This window comes from Oryctolagus cuniculus, chromosome 6 (genome assembly GCF_964237555.1).
Source record: "Oryctolagus cuniculus chromosome 6, mOryCun1.1, whole genome shotgun sequence".
In the NCBI taxonomy this organism is placed as follows: domain Eukaryota; kingdom Metazoa; phylum Chordata; class Mammalia; order Lagomorpha; family Leporidae; genus Oryctolagus; species Oryctolagus cuniculus.
The window spans coordinates 72,021,405-72,042,371 of NC_091437.1; the positions used below are offsets into that span (position 1 = coordinate 72,021,405).

Sequence of the window (20,967 nt, forward strand, 5' to 3'; positions counted from 1 at the left end):
CCTGAGGGCAGGCTGCCTGCTTGCTTGTGGCCATTATGCTCACACACTCTGTGACTGCTAGAGCATCACTCTGCATTCACATCTGCAGCATCAGTGCAAAAAACATCACCTGGCATACAGTATCTATATTTGTGAAATGAGATGTGTATGTACAATAAATCAAATTTTAAAAAATATTATGCTTGAGGGGCCAGCATGGGGTACAGCGGATTAACACCCTGGCCTGAAGCGCCGTTATCCCACATGGGCTCCGGTTGCGGACCCAGCTGCTTCACTTCTGATCCAGCTCTCTGCTGTGGCCTGGGAAAGCAGTAGAAGATGGCCCAAGTGCTTGGGCCCCTGCACCCTCATGGGAGACCCGCAAGAAGCTCCTGGCTCCTGGCTTCGGATTGGCAAAGCTCCGGCCAATTGGGGAGTGAACCATCAGATGGAAATCTCTCTCTCTCTCTCTCTCTCCTCTCTCTGTGTAGCTCTTTCAAATAAATAAATAAATTTTTAAAAGAAAAAAACCACAAAGTGCAGAAAAATATTATGCTTGAATTAAACACACACACTTGATTTATCCTTTGTTGTTGACTGATTTGCTTTAAGCAATGTATTTGTTTTTGTCTGTTAAAAGATTTTATTTATTTATTTGAGTAGAATTACAGACAGTGAGAGGGAGAGACAAAGAGAAAGGTCACTCCCCAAATGGTTGCAACAGCCACAGCTGAGCCAATCTGGAGCCAGGAGCCAGGAGCCATGAGCTTCTTCTGTATCTCCCACGTGGGTATAGGGGCCCAAGCACTTGGGCCATTTTCTGTTGCTTTCCTAGGCCATAGCAGAGAACTGGAACGGAAGAGGAGCAGCCAGGACTCAAACCGACACCCATATGAGATCCACTGCAGGCAGAGGATTAACCTACTGCACCATAGTGCCAGCCCCTTGTCTTGTTATAAAAGGTTATCATAGGGCTAGTGATGTGGTACAGTGAATTAGCTGCCATTAGCAATACCAGAATTCCATACTGGAGTGCCAATTCAAGTATCAGCTGCTTGGGCCTCCAATCCAGCTCCCTGCTAATGCAGTATCTGTGTCTGTCTCTCCCTCTCTCTGTGTTGCTCTACCTTTCAAATAAATGAATAATTTTTAATTTTTTTTTATTTATTTGACAGGTAGAGTTATAGACAGTGAGAGAGAGAGACAGAGAGAAAGGTCTTCTTTCCGTTGGTTCACCCACCAAATCGACACTACAGCCGGTGCTGCGCTGATCTGAAACCAGGAGCCAGGAGTTTCTTCCTGGTCTCCCAAGTGGGTGCAAGGGGCCCAAGCACTTGGGCCATCCTCCATTGCCCTCCCAGGCCACAGCAGAGAGGTGGACTGGAACAGGAGCAACCAGGACTAGAACTGGCGCCCATATGGGATGCCGGTGCCACAGGCAGAAGATCAGCCAAGTGAGCCACGGCGCCGACCCCCAAATATTTTTTTAGAAAGATTTAAGATTTATATTTGTTTAAAAGAGTTACACAAACAGAAGGAGAGACAGAGAGAGATCTTTCATCTGTTGGTTCACTCCTCAAAAGGTCACAAAAGCCAGGGCCATGCCAGGCTGAAGATATGAGCCAGGAGCTTCTTCTGAGTGTGCCTCATGAGTGCAGGAGCCCAGCGACTTGGGCCATCTCACATTGCTTTCCTAGGTGCACTAGCAAGGACCTGGATCAGAAATGGAGCAGCCAGAACTCGAACCAGCACTCATATGGGATGCTGGGCTAGCACTGTAGTGCAGAGGGCTACGCTACTGCCTGCAATGCCAGCATCCCATTTTGGAGCACTAGTTAAAGTCCCTGCTGCTCTGCTTCCAATCCAGATCCCTGCTCATGTGCTGGGGGAAAGCAGCAGAAGATGCACCAAGTACTAGGGTCCCTGCCACCCACATGGGAGACTCTGTTGGAGTTTCTGGCTCCTGGTTTCCACCTGGACCAGCCCCAACCACTGTGGCCATTTGGGGAATAAACCAACAGATGGAAAACCCCTCTCTCTCTCTCTCAAGAAGTTACACTGGTCACTATATAAAATTTAGAGAAATATGGATTATAAAAAAAGAAAATACATGTGGTTAAACTACAGAGACATCACTGTTACACATTGGTCTTTTCCTGACACGGACACTCTTTTATCTGGTATCCACTGTCTGGCACCTCCTGTTTTCAGTGAACATGTTATAGACAGGTTTTCATGTCTTTGCCTACTGATCCTTGAGTGCTATGCAAATTCCTTCATTTTCCAGCACACATTCACTCTGGTAAGACAACTGTAGTGATAACGAAGATAAATCAGGTTCCCGGATGCCCTGGGATGGCTAGTTTCCATGCACCCCCTTAATGAAGAAAGGCAGCCCCAGGAAGGCAGAGGAGGCTTCATCTGTCCTGTCCATTGCTACAACCCAGCGCTCAGCACATTCCCTGGCACAGAAGAATAGAAAACCCGCACAGTTGTGCTTTCTCAAAGCAACATTCGCCATCTTTATTTTTAGCCAAGCACAAACAGGCCACACTGAGTTGGATATGGTTCCCTGGTGCCAGGCCTGCTAAGCTGCTGCATCATCATACACTATAACTCATCTCCCTGGTGAGCAGGTATCCCTACCACCACAGAGGCAGCAACATGAGGCACTGGGGAGGTGTGAAACCATGGAGCACAGCAAGACAAGAGCCTGACCCTCAGCAACACGCAGCAAGGCCTGTGGCTTTCAGCATCCAGTCTTTGTGGACCTTCAACTCTTCACTGCTGTGCCTCCAGCAACTGCTGCAATGCACTAACATTACTCAGAGAAACTAACGTGAGAATGTGAAAGCACCTCATGACCACAAAAGGCTGCGCTGTGGGGAGTTCCGAGAGTACGTATGGGGCATGAGGCACACATGCAGACACACAAGTGCTGGGGAGGCGATGACACGGGATGAGATCTGCAGTCTAGTCAACACCATCATGCCAGCATCAACACCAAGGCTTTAATACTGCACTATAGTTACACATACAGGAGGGATCTGGGTGAGGGTAGATGGACTATATACTACCTTTACTTTTGAAAATTCCTGTCAATTGGTAATTATTTAAATAAAAAGCTTTAAAACTTAAAATGTAGTAGAATACTAAACAAATGTGATATAACTGCTACGAGTATTAGAAACTTAAGAGGGGCTGGTGCTGTGACGTAGCGGGTAAAGCCGTTGCCTGTGGTGCCAGCATCATGACCCAGCTGCTCCACTTCTGATCTAGCTCTCTGCTATGGCCTGGAAAAGCAGTGGAAGATGGCCCAAGTCCTTGGGCCCGTGCACCTGCGTGGGAGACCTGGAGGAAGCTCCTGGCTCCTGATCGGAGAAGCTCTGGCCATCATAGCCAGATAGGAAGTGAACCAATGGATAGAACCCCCCCCCCCCCACTTCTCCTTCTCTCTATGTGTAACTCTGACTTTCAAATAAATAAATAATTTAAAAAAACTTAAGTACGATAAATTAGAAAGCTTTATAGTTCAGTATTTTGCATGATATACTATATATGGTTCAATAGTCTTCTTTGATTTTTAAAATTATTATTTCAAGACAACTCAAAGAAATCTTAATCAGGCCTACAGGGGATAAAGAACCTATATTTATCAGAGAACCGAGCCTGTATTTATCAGAGAACCCAGACAGAATACTGTATTTACTCTCTAACTTCATTCTGCATCCTAATGTTTTAGAGAAAGCTCTCCAGTCCTCTCTTACTAAGTGAATCAAAAGAGAAAAATGCTGATTCCACAGATCAACTGATCCTTCTTTCCTTGTCCCCAAAAAAGCATTTCACAGGGGCAGGTTTTGTGGGGCTGTTGGATAAGCTGCTTCCTACAACGCCCACATCCCATATATCTCATACTATAGTGCTGATTCAAGCATAGTCTGCTCCACTTCCAATCCAGCTTCCTACTAATGTGCCTGGAAGGCAACAGACAATGGTTCAAGTAACTGGGTCCCTGCAACCCATATGGGAGGCCCAGATGGAGTTTTAGGCTCTTGGCTTTGGCCTGGCTTTGGCCTGGATCTTGAGGGTATCTGGGGAGTGAACCAGCAGATGAATGATCTCTCTTATTCTCTGTAATTCTGCCTTTCAAGTAAATGAGAAAATAAGTAAATAAAACATTCTTTTAAAATAACTGTCTATAACCAATAATGTAAATAGTTTAGTATTTTAATGTTTCACTGACTTGTTTTACACCTTATTTGATTCTAACATTATTGGATAAGAAAAACAAGTTTAAGTCTCTGATTTGACTGATGGAGACTCTGTGACCCTGAGCACTAGTTAGCTTCATATGAACACTCAGTTTTAGGGCCAAATTCCTGATAACTCTAAGTCAGTCTCCCTGTGTGAAAAGAAGTCATGAAACTGGAAACAATAGAGCCTGGAACAGAGTCCAGGGTCTTTAAACCAAGTTCACTGCTCAGGACAAACACCGGTGATATACAGCAGCCTCAACTCTTCTTCCTCGTGCACAGTAGACCACAGAATTGCACAGCCATTCGACCTGTAAGTGGAGGACATGGTCGCCAAGCACTGACCTGGGCCACGGCCTGCAACGGGGCGATCAAGCTGCTGTGTTTGATCTGGATGTCAGGCAGGTCTCCCAGCCGGTACTTCCTGTACAGAACCACCTGCGCATCCTGCTTCATTTTCAATTCACTCTGGATCTCCTAAAATCCCCCCAAACAAGAAGAAGATTAGAATCTTATTCAAGAAAATAAAAGTAGAGGCCAGCATTGTGGCACAGCAAGTTAAGCTGCTATTTACAAGTCTGGCATCTCATATCAGAATGCTGATTCACTCCCAGCTGCTCTGCTTTTGATCCAGCTCCCTGCTAATGCACCTGGGAAAGCAGCAAAAGATGGCCCAAGTGCTTAGGCCCCTGACACCCACACAGGAAATCAGGATGGAGTTCCAGGCTCCTGGCTTAAGTCTGGCCCAGCCCCAAACATTGTAGCCATTTGGGGAGTGAACCAGCAGATAAAGATCTGTCTCTTCCTTTGTTACCTTTCAAACAAATAAAATATTAAAAAAAAAAAAAAAAGTAAAGAGAAGGAGGCCAGCGCTGCGGCTCAATAGGCTAATCCTCCGGCTGCGGCACCGACACCCCAGGTTCTAGTCCCGGTCGGGGTGCCAGATTCTTTCCAGGTTGCCCCTCTTCCAGGCCAGCTCTCTGCTGTGCCCCAGGAGTGCAGTGGAGGATGGCCCAAGTGCTTGGGCCCTGCACCTGCATGGGAGACCAGGAGAAGCACCTGGCTCCTGGCTTTGGATCAACGTGATGAGCCGCCCACAGCACACCGGCCACGGCGGCCATTGGGGGGTGAACCAACGGCAAAAGGAAGACCTTTCTCTTTGTCTCTCTCTCCCTCACTGTCCACTCTGCCTGTCCGAAAAAAAAAAAAAAAAAAGAGAGAGAAAGAAGGAAAATCAGTGAAAATTAAAAAGTTGGGGGTGAGGACAGGCATTGAGTACAGCAATTAAGACTCTGCTTTGGATGCCTGCATCCCATATTGAGCTGGTTCAAGTCCCAGCTCCACTCCAGGTTTCAACCTCTTGATAATGAGTACATACCCTGGAAGGCAGCAGTGATGGCTAAAATACTTTGTTCCCTGCCACCCATATGGGAGACTCAGATGGCATCCCAGATTTCCAGCTCTGGTCTGACCCAGTGCCAGCCACTGTGGCTACTTGGAGAGTAAACCAGTGGATGGAAGATCTTTCTCTCTCTCTCCCTCTTTTATATAAAATTTAAAAAAAATTTTAAAAACCACTTATGTAATAAGAAATATGAAACTGTGAAGATCCATTTTTTAAAAGGTTGTTTATTTGAAAGGTAGTGTTACAGAGATTTTTCCATCTTTTGGTTCACTCCCCAAATGGCAACAATGGCTAGGGTTAGGCCAGCTGAAGCCAGAAACCTGGAACTCCATCTAGGTCTCCCACATGAGTGGAAGGGGCCCAAGCATTCAGGCCATCTTCTGCTACTTTCCTAGGCATATTAGCTGGGAGCAGGATTGAAGCAGAGCAGCCAGGGACTTCAACCAGCACTCATACAGGATGCGAGCATCACAGCCAGCCACTTAACCCACTGTGCCACAATGCCAGCCCCTCGGATCCACATTTAACACAAAGGCGAAGTGATGACAACTTGTATTCACAGTGGTTTAGTCATCATGCCTTACCAGCCTATTGTAGACAGTGAATCCAAAGCAAACTTACTACGATCAATGAACAAAGAAAATGTTCTTTAAACACTCATTAGAAAGTAATCTGAATATTGACAAAAATCAGAAAATTTGATTTAAAACCTTTTAAAAACACAAATGGGTGGGCTATGGTTCTTCTTCAAGTTCTCTAAGAATAAGCCTGGGCTACAAGGCCACAGTGATGGCCATCCCGGAAACACTAATGCTCCCCCGGTTACCCTAGACTCACCGCAACCTCCCCCAGGACCATGGGCACCTGCCATCTCCACTGGTTTGTCCTTGGCTTTTCTCTCACCATCTGGTTCTCACCTTGAGCATGATCTCCTCTGAGGGGCCTCCCACCATTACCTTTCTCAGCACAGGCCTTCTCTCTGCTGTGCTCAGCATCCATCTTATTCCCAGCCTGCACAAGTCGCCATCAAGTCCTGTGGTCATGCACCGGCCTGTAGCTGCGTGGGGGCTGGGATTCTCTCTGCCCACTTCTAAAGCACAAGCACCTAGCACAGTACCTGGCTCTGAGCACAATGTTGTGGAAGCGCTTTCTCAATAAATGAAATGACCACCAACTCATACCCTCCTGGTGTCTGATCACCTCTGTACCACTTCTGATCAGCAGCTTCATACCAGCATGCGTGTGTCAGACACTGAATGCACACAGCAGGCCAATTCCACCTTTAACAATCATGACAAAGCCCTTCTCGTGTCAGGCCAAAACATCTCCTGCAATGTCTAGTTCCCTCTTCCTTCTATCAACTAGAAACTGTCATCTTCACCAGCATTTCTCGTTAGGTTTAGTTTTCTTTTCTTTTCTTTTCCTTTCTTTTTTTTTTTTTTTTTTTTTTTTTTTTGACAGAGAGAAAGGTCTTCCTTTGCCGTTGGTTCACCCTCCAATGGCTGCCGCGGCTGGTGCACTGTGGCCTGCACACCGCGCTGATCCGATGGCAGGAGCCAGGTACTTATCCTGGTCTCCCATGGGGTGCAGGGCCCAAGCACTTGGGCCATCCTCCACTGCACTCCCTGGCCACAGCAGAGAGCTGGCCTGGAAGAGGGGCAACCGGGACAGGTTTAGTTTTCATCAGGAGCCCAGGGCTCTTTCTCTGAGGGGCAAAGAGAACCCCCCCATGGGGAAGGATCTTGGACATGCCCTGGTTTTTGGATTCTCCCACAGCAGATACAATGGACCATTCACACTCAGATTTCAAAATTAACTAAGTGGTTGAGAATTTAAACTGAGTTAGATCAATGGCAGGGTTTTTATTGACAAACCATCTTACCTTTCTTCAAAATTTTGTCATAATTACTGACTCAGCAACAAAAGTGACATGCCATGGCTGAACAAACACTTTCCTTATGTCCATATTTTGAGGCGTGTTTAGCTATATAATTCACGCCATCAGTGTTGTCTCCAACCACAGCTTTCAGCAGATGCTCTGGCATATCCAGCCAGCCTGCCACTACCCCTTCTTCTGGGACCACCTTCCTCCCAACCCTATGGCCTATCACATTGACGACTTTTGCAGTGGCCCTACCCAGGGAGGAACATGACTCTCTCCCTCAGGCTCTTGCCTTGAGGGTGAGAGCTAGGCCAATCCCCAAGCTTCGAAAGCCCCAATATGCAAGACCCAGGAAGACCAGTGGTCACATCTCCACTGAGGGGCCAGTGGAAGCCACTTAGATAGAAAGAGACTGAACTGCAGTGAGCAACAGGCAAGGAGGTAGAGAGGGGCCCTAAAGTCCCAAGATCTGGGCAGTCCACAGATTCATGGGCCTGGGATTCTCACGAGCACGGCCTCAACACCCTTCACTCCAAAGGGCTGAGAGACTCTGGCCATAGGAAACCTGAACTCACACAGTGCTACTTCCTGCATTTTGGGTGCAGACTAATATTGGAACCAACAGCTGACAGGGAACTGGATAACAGACATTTCTAACCAATTCTTAAAAAAGATACAAACCTTTTCTCGTTTTTGTTCAACAATGCCTTTTCTGGCATAAATCAAACTGACTTTTTCTTGGTCCTTTAAAAATCGTCTGCGTAATCTTAGTATTTCCACCCGATTGTCTGTGCCTGGAGAACATAAAGCAGGTGAACAAGTCAATATGCACACTTGGCCCTGCCTCTGTCTCAGCCTAAGTCACCCAGTGTACCTGGCCTCACATCCTTCCCAGGCCACATCAACCTGAGCGCTGGGTCTACCTCCTTCCAGGTCATGAACCTGAGCGCTGGGTCCCACCTCCTTCCCAGGCCACATCAACCTGAGCGCTGGGTCCACCTCCTTCCAGGTCATGAAAACCTGAGTGCTGGGTCCACCTCCTTCCCAGGCCACATCAACCTGAGCACTGGGTCCACCTCCTTCCAGGTCATGACAACCTGAGCGCTGGGTCCACCTCCTTCCCAGGCTGCCTCCTTCCCAGGCCAAGGTGCCTCATTTGGGCCTCATCTCCTTCCCCCAGCCAAGTTTCTGTGTGCACTTGGCCTCACCACCTTCCCAGAGTCTCTCCAATGAAAATGAGTATGTGTGCTTAGTTCTATTTTTAACTTTTATTTGGTGTTTTCTTAAAGATAAATGCCTACAGGGAATAGCAGAGGAGACAGCTAAGCAAGTCCAGAAGCTGGGGAACAGAAGAACTGTAGCCACCTCAGCCAATCCTGGCTCAGCAGTAGAGAGGTGGAACAGAGAGCTACACAGTTAGGGATCTGGCAGGACCAGCCCCTCAGGGCAGGGAAGAGAGTGAGCTGTCTGACTGCATAGCGGCCTGGGAATGGACAACACCTGCAGGGACCCAAGGGTTTTCTGAAACCCCTAGCTGCTTCTCCCATGTGCCCCCAAAATGCTGGCAGAGGCCCATGCTGGATGTTTCACCTGGGCCTTATTCCCAATGCCATTTCAGTGCCCTACCTGCAAACACAAGCCAAAAAGCTTCAAAAATGAAGGACAGAAACCAAAATAAATGACAGGAAAAGAGTTGCTAAAAGCAGACCATGCAGGGAAAAAAAATTTCCAAAAACTTATTTATCAGAAAAGAGCAAATACAGTGGCTGAGTCAAGGACTGAAAAAACACAGATCAAACAGAAACAAAACAGACCTCATGAAAATAAAAAAAAAATGCCAAAAATTTAAATTTAAGGTTGAGAAGAAAAGGTCGAAGAGATTTCACAGAAAACAGAGGCAAAATGAAAAATGTAAGAAAATGACCCAGAAGGTCTCATCCAAGATGACATTACAGACCTGGAAAATGGAGCTGGCTGTCTGAAAGGGCTCACCTTATTATGCCCACAAAGGACACTTCAGTGACATTTCAGAAAATGTATTTAGAAGAACAGATGCTAACAGTCTCACAGAGCAAACATAGGGTTCTTATAAAGCATTGACAACAAAGATGCCAGGAGTCTGACTTGTACCTACTGGTTCCTGTGTAGAATTCTGCAGTTAACCTACTGCAAACATGGACTCATCAAAAGTAAGATGACGGCACTGGGGTCTCCAAAAGTTCTAGCTCAGGACCCAGAGTAGGGGCTACACTAAAAGAAGGAATAACCACCCCACTTTCATCAATGGACTGATCAACTAGACAGAAAATCAACAAAGAAACAACAGAGCTAATTAAAACTATGGATGAAATGGACGTATTATCTACAGAACTTTTCACCCCACAGTTGCAGAATACACATTCTTCTCATCAATGCATGGAACTTTCTCTAGGATAGACCATATGCTAGGACATAAATCAAGTCCCAGCAAAGCATTCCCCCTAAGATCCGGAACCAGCCAAGGATGCAAACTCTCATCACCGCTATTTAATACAGTCCTGGAAATTTTAGCCAGAGCTATTAGGCAAGAAAATAAATCAAAGGAATATAAATTGGAAAGGAGGAAATCAAACTATCCCTATTTGCAGATGACATGACTCCACAAATAGGGTATCCAAAAGACATCTCTGAAACTGTTGGAACTCAAACTGAAGAGTTTGGTAAAGTGGCAAGATATAAGATCAACACATAAAAATCAATAGCCGTTGTATACACAGACAATGCCATGGCTGAGAAAGAAATTTTAAGACCAGTCCCATTAACAATAGCTCCAAAAAGACTTAAATACCTTGGAATAAATTTTATTTTATTTTATTTTATTTTTTATTTTTATTTTTATTTTTTTTTGGACAGGCAGAGTGGACAGTGAGAGAGAGAGAGAGACAGAGAGAAAGGTCTTCCTTTTCCGTTGGTTCACCCCCCAATGGCTGCTGTGGCCGGCGTGCTGTGGCCAGCGCACTGCACTGATCCAAAGCTAGGAGCCAGGTGCTTCTCCTGGTCTCCCATGTGGGTGCAGGGCCCAAGGACCTGGGCCATCCTCCACTGCCTTCCCGGGCCAGAGCAGAGAGCTGGACTAGAAGAGGAGCAACCAGGACAGAATCCAGCACCCCAACCGGGACTAGAACTTGGGGTGCCGGCGCCACAGGTGGAGGATTAGCCTAGTGAGCCGCGGCGCCAGCCTTGGAATAAATTTAACAAAGGACTCAAAGATCTCTACAATGAAAATTACAAAACTCTAGAGAAAGAAATAGAAGAAGACATTAAAAAATGGATGAATCTTTCATGTTCATGGATTGGAAAATCAACATCATCAAAATGTCCATACTATCCAAAGCAATTTATGGATTCAATGTGATCCCAATCAAAATACCAATGACATTCTTCACAGGTCTCGAAAAAATGATGATAAAATTCATATGGAAACACAAGAGACTCCAAATAGCTAAAGCAATCTTATACAATAAAAACAAAGCCAGAGGCATCATAATACCTGATTTCAAGACATTCTACAGGGCAGTTATAATCAAAACAGCCTGGAACTGGCACAAAAACAGATGTGTAGAACAATGGAATAGAACAGAAATTCCAGAAATCAATCCACGCATCTACAACTAACTTGTCCTTGACAAAGGAAATAAAATTAATCCCTGGAGAAAGGACAGTCTCTTTAACAAGTGGTGCTCGAGAAACTGGGTCTCCACATGCACAAGTATGAAACTGGACCTACACCTTACTCCTTACACAAAAATCTACTCTAAATGGATCAAGGACCTACATCTACAACCTGATACTATCAAATTACTAGAGTACATTGCAAGACATTGGCATAGGCAAAGACTTCTTGGGAAAGACCCCAGAAGCAAAGGCAATCAAAGCCAAAATTGACAAATGGGATTACAGCAAGCTGAGAGGCTTCTGCACTGCAAACGAAGCACTTAGCAAAGTGAAGAGGCAACTGACAGAAGGGGAGAAATTATCTGCACATTACACAACTCATAAAGGGTTAACACTCATCAACTGTTGACTATTGACTGGATCAAGAAATTATGGTATATGTACACTATGGACTACTACTCAGCTGTAAAAAAATGAACAAAATCCAGTCTTTTGCAACAAGATGGACATAACTAGAAACCATTATACTTAATGAAATAAGCCAGTCCCAAAAGAAGGGTATCATATGATTTCCCTGATCTGAGGTAACTAATAGAGTACCTAAAATGCAATATATTGAAGTGAAACAGAAATACTGAGATTCGATGATTGTTTATGGTCCTTGCCTCTTCTGTTGAGGAATGGTGTATTTTTTCTTTACACTATTTACATAGCGTACTTTTTACTTAGTGTAGGGTTACCTATACAATCATTAAGTAAACTGAAAATAGATCTTCGTAAAAATTAAGAGTGGGAATGTGAGAGAGAGGAAGAAGAAGGGTTGGAGCGTGGGCAGGAGGGAGTGCAGGGGGAAAGTATCACTGTGTTCCTAAATCTGTATAAATGAAATACATGAAACTTGTATAACTTAAATAAAATTTTTAAGAATTTAAAAAAAAGAGAGGAAAAAAAAAGAATGAAGGAATAAAGAGCCAGGGTGGAAGGTCAGATCCAGGAAACATAAAGGAACCCTCAGGATGAGGAAGAACTCTACATGACAGCTGAGTGGACCTTGGGGCAAGCAGCCTGCAACAGGCTGGGTCAGAGGCCCCATGAAGGGTTGGTTGGTTTCTTTCTTTCTTTCTTTCTTTCTTTCTCTCTTTCTTTCTTTCTCTCTTTCTTTCTTTCTCTCTCTCTCTCTCTCTCTCTCTCTCTCTCTTTCTTTCTTTCTTTCTTTTCTTTCAAGATTTATTTATTTATTTGGAAGTCAGAGTTACACAGAGAGAGAAGGAGAGGGAGGGAGAGAGGGAGAGAAAGAGAGAGAGAGAGAGGGAGGGAGGGGGAGGGGGGAGAGGAAGAGGGGGAGAGAAAAAGAGAGAGAGAGAGAGAGAGTCTTTCATCCGATGGTTCACTCCCCAGTTGGCTAGAACGGCCAGAGCTGCGCCGATCTGAAGCCAGGAGCCAGGAGCCAGGAGCTTCTTCTGGGTCTCCCACATGGGGGCAGGGGCCCAAGGGCTTGGGCCATCTTCTACTGCTTTCCCAGGCCATAGCAGAGAGTTGGATCAGAAGTGGAGCAGCCAGGACTAGAACTGGCACCCATATGGGATGCCAGCACTTCAGGCTTTACTGTAGCTTTACCTGCTACACCACAGCACCAGCCCCATGAAGGGTGTCTTATGAAAATCAAACACCTACCTGTTAGGACACAGTAAAAGACACTGCACAACTCAAGGAAATATAGTGATAAATATGCAGACATCTAAGTACATAAACCAAAATACTTACTAATACTCAGGGAAAAAAACACAAGGAAAAATAACCACAGTATTACTCATGGTCCAATCACAAGGAATATTATATACTTAAAGTAAGAGGAGCCGGCGCTGCGGCTCACTAGGCTAATCCTCCGCCTGCGGCGCTGGCACACCGGGTTCTAGTCCCGGTCGGGGCGCCGGATTCTGTCCCGGTTGCCCCTCTTCCAGGCCAGCTCTCTGTTGTGGCCAGGGAGTGCAGTGGAGGATGGCCCAGGTGCTTGGGCCCTGCACCCCATGGGAGACCAGGAAAAGCACCTGGCTCCTGGCTCCTGCCATCGGATCAGCGCGGTGCGCCGGCCGCAGCGCGCCGGCAGCGGCGGCCATTGGAGGGTGAACCAACGGCAAAGGAAGACCTTTCTCTCTGTCTCTCTCTCACTGTCCAGTCTGCCTGTCAAAAAAATAAAAAAGTAAGAGGAAACACTGAATATTGATGAAACTAAGACTATGACATAACTAAGCAGAAGACAAAGACACAGATGCAATGAACTGTGTGTGCCTAAGCCTGTGCCCACATGAAGGCTAATCCTCAAATATCTGTCAAACATAAGACAATGACTGAAGCTGAAAGAAAACAACAACAATATATGCATTAAAAAACATAAGTAAATATCAGAAGTAAATATCAAAACTCAGTTACAAGAGCTGTTGAGTGATCATTTCTGGGATTTCTGGGATTTGACATGTAGGGAAAGAGGGCTGCCATTTCTTCTAACCAGCTTTTTTGTTTGTTTTCTACCTAGGTTTTTTTTTTTTTTTTTTAAGATTTATTTTATTTATTTGAGAGGTAGAGTTACAGACAGTGAGAGGGAGAGACAGAGAGAAAGGTCTTCCTTCCGTTGTTTGACTCCCCAAATGGCCACAACGGCCAGAGCTGTGCTGATCTGAAGCCGGGTGCTTCTTCCCAGTCTCCCATGCAGGTGCAGGGGCCCAAGCACTTGGGCCATCTTCTACTGCTTTCCCAGGCCACAGCAGAGAGCTGGATTGGAAGAAGAGCAGCCGGGACTAGAACCAGTGCCCATATGGGATGCTGGTGCCGCAGGCGGAGGATTAACCTACTGCACCACAGCGCCGGCCCCTTCTAACTAGCTTTTGAAAACATCGGGGTTACCATGGCACAGCAGATTAAGGTACCAACTGTAACACCAGCATCCCATAATGGAGCACTGGTTCGAGGGCTGGTTGAAGTCCCAGCTGCTCCAGTTCTGATCCTGCTCCCTGCTAATGTGCTGGGAAAGCAGTGGAAGGTGGCCCTGCTGCCAACCTTGCAGGAGACCCAGATTTCTGGCTCCTGGCCATTGTAGCCATTTGGGGAATGAACCAGCAAATGGAAGACCTCTCTCTTTCTTTCTGCAACTCTGCCTTTCAAATAAGCAAATACATCTTTAATAATAATAAAAAAAAAAGACATAAATTGACACACCTGTATACTATACTGGAATGCCTGGGTTTGAGTCCTGGCCCTACTCCTGATTCTAAGCTTCCTGTTAATGCACACCCTGGGGGGAAGAGAGTGGGCACTCAACTACTGGGGTCCCTGCCAGCCATGTGTGAGACCTGGAGTGAGTTCTGGGTTCCTGGCTTCAGTCTGGCATAGTCTGAGCTGTTGTGAATATTTGGGGAGTGAACAAGCAGATGGGAGATTTCTGTCTCTCTGTCTGTCTGCCTTTCAAATATATTTAATTTTAAAAAAGTTAAAATAATAGATGTAAAATATTTTAACCAAACTATAATTTAAATTTTTAAACTGTTTTATTTCAATGACAAATAGATAGCACATATATAATATTAATTCATCATTTTTATGAGCCTCCACCAAATGCTCTCATTTAGGCAAGAAAGTATAAAGAATATAGTATGTGTAATATTTTAAATAGTTACTAACATTTATTTTACCTACTAAATTCTCTGAGTTTCCCAAATCCACACATAAATGGTTTCAAATTAAGTTCTGTCTTGTTGATTAATTTCTACATGTGGTCCCTCAATTGTACTCAGATCATCAGCATGGCATTTTTTTTATTACTCTAAAAATGTATAGAGGGAAACAGGTTACAATTTGAGATGCAGACAATCACAGCTGTCATCCTTCAGTCTTCACTCCTTTCCCACTCTCAGCCCCTCCATTCAAGAAAGCCAATTAGTGCAGAGTTGGCCTGGCCAGCATTCAAAGCACACTGCAGCGCTTCTTCAAAGCTTGCCGTGAAAGCGTCACTCACAGCCAGCAGTGTGTGCCCATGGGCTTGAGCTGAGAGAGATGACAGGAACCTACGAGGTGAGGTCACCTTGGGAAGCTATTTTGGTCTGGGCATTGGAGGTCCATGCACAGCCTGGAAGGAGGGCTGCGCATGCTTGGTGGGGCTGAAGTGCAAGGGTTTAACATTGGAGGAGGGAGAACATAAAGGATAGACAATGAGAAGCAGCTGAGTGGGGAGGATGGTGTGCGCCGGGAGTGAGGCCACTGGCACTCCCACAGTCTGCAGCAGTAACAGGGCCAACTTTACCGCATTCGTTCTGTGACCCTCAGAGAATTATGAAGGGGCCATAATTTGAAACAAGTAGCTAGAAGTTTAAGTACTGTGTGTGAGAGAGTGTTTTAGTTCCTACTGTTAAGTAAAAAGTAACTTACCCTGAGTTTCACTCTGTCTATCCAAACTGATGCAGGTACGCTGGCTTCAGAGCAGACTCGGGGACCTTTTCTCTCTGCATATTTTCTCCCCGGATTTTCACTCACTCCCAGAGCTGCAGATCTCAACAGCTCCCTCCCGGCCTGCATTCTTGGCATCAGTGGCCAGCTCCACCAGAATGTCTACCTGGCCCCTTGGCATCCCATTTGCCTCGTGTTAGAGACCTCAAGACCCCCAGGTCATGGAGCCTTTGGCCCCTGCCTCCAGGTCCTCTTCTCTCCATGAACTGCCCACAGAGCTCGTCTCAGAGCAGGCCACTCAGAACCACTTTAGGAAGTACCTGCTTCCTAAAGCTGGGTGGATTTGCCACCCACAAGCCTATTGTGTCGGCACCCATTCGCCAGAGCCAAGTCAGCTCTGAGTAAACGGGTCCTGTCCAACAGCACCTTCCACGCTTCTCCATGTCTTCTGAGCTCTCCCTTTCTGCACCCTGAGCTCCCACAGCTCCTCTCAGGGCCCATGCCCGCCCAGGCTTTCCAGGTGTTTTCTCCTTTCCTTACCTGGATTTAAGTCTCATCTTTGAGGCTTGCTTACTAATTATACCTCATCTCACAAGCACCAATTTGCTGCCTTGCCTGCCCCCAACTGTTTCAGAAAGTCACAAATGAAATCTAACTTTCTCAATGGTTTTCCTGGAAAATCTAAAAAATGGTGTTTTCCACATAGTAAGTGCCCAGACAGCATTCACCGCATCCGATTTCAATGGGCTTAATTACAAGTACAAGGAGACAGAGACGCAGTTAGAAAGTCGCTCTGCAGTAACTGAGAGGGGGGTTGTTTCCAACACATCTCAGCAGGCTGCCTCACCTTTCACTTTGTTATCCACCTCGTCCCCAGGAAGGCCCAGCCTTTTCTCTCGACAAGCAAGGCCCACAGGTTTCCACGGCGCTCTCACTGACTTGTCGCTCTTGTGGGCAAACAGCAAGGAGGAAGATAAGGAATCCGACGATGACGATGAGAAAGCCGTGAAATCTGCTAGCGGGTCAATACTGCTCCCTGTCAGCCAGTTAAATGAGCTCCTTCCATCTGCAACACGGATGATCAGAGCAGTCACGCCACTCAGTATCTCATAGCCCAGCCCAGCCTGTAAATCAGCAGTGAAGCCTGCTGGACACACCTGGTGACATGGGGGCCTCCGCACTCCCCTGCAACAATGAGGGGAGTGCGACCTGAGGCTGACCAGACACCTGCAGCTCAGTGTCTCCATTTGTAAAGAAACACCTCACATGCCCCTGCAGCCACTGTGGTTGCCACAGGAACACTACTTTGTATTTACTAGAAGGTGCCACTGTCCATAACTCCGACGCTGGTGTCACAGAATTTCTGTTCCGATTACTCTGAGTAGTCCTACTTCCAGAACCAATGGGATGTGGAATAAATTACATGAAGGAAAAATGGTGAAGCGCTGATATAAAATTATTCAGACATCTTACTCTACAATTTGTACTTTGCTGATCAAAGCAAACAGCTAAACAGTTTAATAAACTGTAGTAAATGAATTTGGGTCACCACTAAGATGTTTTAAATTTGATGCACTAAATAAATTTTCTTGGACAAAATATAAAACAAAAGCAGATATATCCTGAAAGTCTGACTGTTCCAGGCAGAAATATATTCCCTTTCTCTCTCTTTTTTTAATTCATGGTAAAATATACAAAAAAACTGCCATTTTAACTATTTTTAAATGCATAGTTCAGTGGCACTGAGTACACTCACAGTGTTGTGCCACCATCACAACTCTTTCAACTCCCAGTGCTGGAACTCTGTCCCAATTAAATGTGAATCATCCAACTCTCCCAGCCCTTCACTGCATTCTGTCACTATGGATGCGACTGTTGGAGGAACCTCTGTGCTTTTCTCCATTGAATGATGCATCTTTGCTGGGTTTCTAGTGCCCAAGTGCCCGGGGAGCTGGTTACCTGAAGTCTGCGTGGGTGTGAAATCATACTGCTGCTGGGTGGCCCTTATTTGCCCAGCTGCTGGCCCTCGGGGTTCGGGTCTGGAGCCTTCCTGGGTTCGCGTCTGGAGTGAATTTAAGGAGGCCTGGGTCTCAATAAACATTGGAGTGAGCACGGTGCTTCGGAAACGCCAGTCAGGCTCAATGGTGTATTCCTGCGTGTCAGACAGTTCCACATGAGATGATGTCCTTCTTTAGTCACACTGCAATATTTCTACTAAAAAATCCATCAGCAGGTATGTACCAAGATTTCATGTCTCTCTGGGAGAGGCAGCCAGGAGAACCTTTCCTAGTTTAAGAGTTTCAACCAGACACTTATTTGTCAATTACAAAAACTAATTAATGGGGTTGGCATTGTGGTGCAACAGGTTAAGCTACTGCCTATAACACTGGCATCCATATGCTGGTTCAACTTCACTTCTGATCCAGCTCCCTGCTAATGCGCCTGAGAAAGCAGAGGAAGATGGTCCAAGTCTCTGGGGTCCTGCACCCACATAGGAGACCTGGTTGAAGCTCCTGACTTCAGTCTGGCCAGCTCTGGCCATCTGGGGAGTAAACCAGTGGCTGAAAGATCTCTCTCTTTCTCTGCCTCTCAAATAAATACAAATAAATCTAAAAATAAACAAATAAGGGATAACTCCTATAATAGAAACACCAAAGTAAATGGCACAAAACCAGGTCCCACCTCCCTCTAGCTCTGACCAATGGGTGGACCATCATGAGTGTGCCCCAAGAAGGCACAGGAAGATGGGGAGGGTGAGGGGAGAGGGAAAGGGAATCCCAGAGACGCTGAGAGGATGAGGGGGATAATCCCTCCAGGAGGAGGGAAGCACACCCGAGTGTTTCAGAAAAATAAGAGAACCAGTTTATCACTGTTAGAAGGTGTTCATTAACTAACAAAGTAACCCTGCAATATTCATTATTTTCATAGAAACAAGCACATACCTGAAATTCACATTCTGACAGAGGATGCTCAAACATGGGGTTTGGGTAATCTGGGCTCAAGCTGGTCATTTCAAGCAAAAAATTTGTTGCTAAACTTAAAAAGTGCACTTCGATTTTAGGAGAATATAAGGAGTTTAGTGCCAACAACCGATCCAAGGTATTTGAAGGCAACCTAGTTTCATGGCTCCAGAAATTTCGAATAATCAATCTGAAAAGCAGACAGGAGAAAAGCACATTGCTTAAGTATTGGTAAACGAGAAAAAATATGCTATCCAGGGTGTCATGTGGAGGAGGCACAGAAAGCTTAACTGAGAGGCAAAGCATACTCAAATTTGTGCATGTAAAGATAATGAGATGAGGCCGGTGCCGCGGCTCACTAGGCTAATCCTCCACCTTGCGGTGCCGGCACACTGGGTTCTAGTCCCGGTCGGAGAGCCGGATTCTGTCCCGGTTGCCCCTCTTCCAGGTCAGCTCTCTGTTGTGGCCAGGGAATGCAGTGGAGGATGGCCCAAGTGCTTGGGCCCTGCACCCCATGGGAGACCAGGATAAGCACCTGGCTCCTGCCTTTGGATCAGCGCAGTGCGCCGACCGCAGTGCGCCAGCCGTGGCGGCCATTGGAGGGTGAACCAATGGCAAAGGGAGACCTTTCTCTCTGTCTCTCTCTCTCACTGTCCACTCTGCCTGTCAAAAAAAAAAAAAAAGAGAGAGAGAGAGATGAATTAGGAATAATAATATGCCTTGAAGGAGGGGAATTTTCCAAAACTACAGCACATTTAACAAGAAGTGAGGAACTAGGGGGATGTATTTTCTCATCTCTATCCTCTTGGACACCTGTGAGAATGAGTACATAATATTAACCATGCTGAAACTGAAAAGACATCTTGAGAAACTACATATAACCATCCACTGCCTTGCTAAAATAATTTGCTCCAATAATTGTCCTGGAGCCAGTGCTGTTGCACAGTGGGTAAAGTCACCACATGCAATGCCAACATCACGTAAAGGAGCCCAGTTCGTGTCTTGGCTGTTCCACTTCAGATCCACTTCCCTGCTGATAGCCTGGGAAAAGCAATGGATGATGTCTCAAGTGCTTGGTCTCCTGCACCCACGTGCACAAAGAAGCTCCTGGCTGCTGGCTTCAGCCTGGCCCAGTCCCGTTGGCGGCCATTTGCAGAATAAACCAGCGGATAGAAGATCTCTCCCTCTCTCTCTCTCTCTCTCTCTCTCTCCGTGTCTCTGCCATCCAAATAAATATATAAAATCTTTTTAGAAATTTTAAAGTAATTTGCTGGGCTTTTTCTTACTCCTTACAATGTGACTTAAGACACATTTTCACTACGCATATGAAATGCAGGAAGGAGAAAAGATGCTAATACTACAAGTACATTTCTATCATTGTTGAAAAATACTATACATTAGTTTAGAAAGCAGTATCCCTAAAATTCAATTGTCCTGTTCCAGTTATTCCAGGAAGACACATACTGAAGTCCAGGGTTGTCATCGATCAGTCCTTGAATCAGCACATCTTTTGCCAATTTAAATATTTCCTGGGAGTCATTATCTGTTTGACTTTCTGGATCTCTGTTTGAGAAAAATAACAGATGGTAAAACATCAGCACTCTCCTCCAGCCTTTTGTTCAACTACAGTAACACCATCTAGAATTAAAGAGAGCTTCCCATAAGAGGGGCCCAAACTCACAGCCAGACCCCCTGCTGAGAGTGTGCCCGGGCCTGATACCCTCCTGCCCCACGTCAGGAGTCCCCTTCACTGCTGCTGGCAGGAAGGGGTGGGAAGAGCAGGGGGCAGATGTGGGCACCACGAGCAGCCCCAGAGCAGCGTGCTCAATGCTGCCATGAGTTCCTGAGGGATGAGTGTCCTGGCCGAGTTCCTCTCAACCTCATAAAATAGTAAACAAGTTCTTATTCTACAAGCAGAATACTCACACTTTTAACTCAATCAATTACTTCATTTGTGAGTATTTCCTACACAAACAGCAGTCTCCCCTGATCCATGGCGGAATATGTTCTAAGATTCCCAGTGGATGTCTGAAAGCAAGGATAATAGGGAATCCTGTATCTACTACATTCTTTCCTATACACACTTACCTGTGATAAAGTTATAAATTAGGCATAGGAATTTATAAATTAGGCACAGAGATTATCAATAAGATACAACAATGATAATAATATGCTGTAATCAAATTAATGTGGGGGGCAGGCACTGTGGCATAATAGGTTAAGCATTCACTTGTGGCACCAGCATCCCATATGGCACCAGTTTGAATCCCAGCTGCTCCACTTCCAACCCAGCTCCCTGCCAATGGGCCCCTGCACCAGGAAGAAGCTCCTACCTCCTGGCTTTGTATCAGCCCAGCTCTGGCCATTGTAGCCATCTGGAGAGTGAACCAGTGCATG

The 20,967-nt window shown here is 45.9% G+C and overlaps 1 protein-coding gene across 7 annotated transcripts in view; it reads right to left on the reverse strand.

The window, feature by feature from the left end:
• The window catches only part of PRKDC (protein kinase, DNA-activated, catalytic subunit), a 177,660-nt gene that overhangs the window by 44,110 nt on the left and 112,583 nt on the right, over positions 1 to 20,967 (reverse strand). For all 7 annotated transcript variants that reach the window (XR_011389983.1, XM_070076562.1, XM_070076561.1 and 4 more), the window contains 6 exons: positions 20,035 to 20,133; positions 18,553 to 18,760; positions 17,570 to 17,762; positions 16,458 to 16,676; positions 8,201 to 8,313; positions 4,578 to 4,709 (listed from right to left, as the gene is read on the reverse strand). Coding sequence is in view for 6 of the 7 variants with exons in the window: in XM_070076562.1 (XP_069932663.1) it covers positions 4,578 to 4,709; positions 8,201 to 8,313; positions 16,458 to 16,676; positions 17,570 to 17,762; positions 18,553 to 18,760; positions 20,035 to 20,133 (964 nt within the window). In the remaining variant the exon portion in view is untranslated. The remainder of the gene's footprint in view (positions 1 to 4,577; positions 4,710 to 8,200; positions 8,314 to 16,457; positions 16,677 to 17,569; positions 17,763 to 18,552; positions 18,761 to 20,034; positions 20,134 to 20,967) is intronic.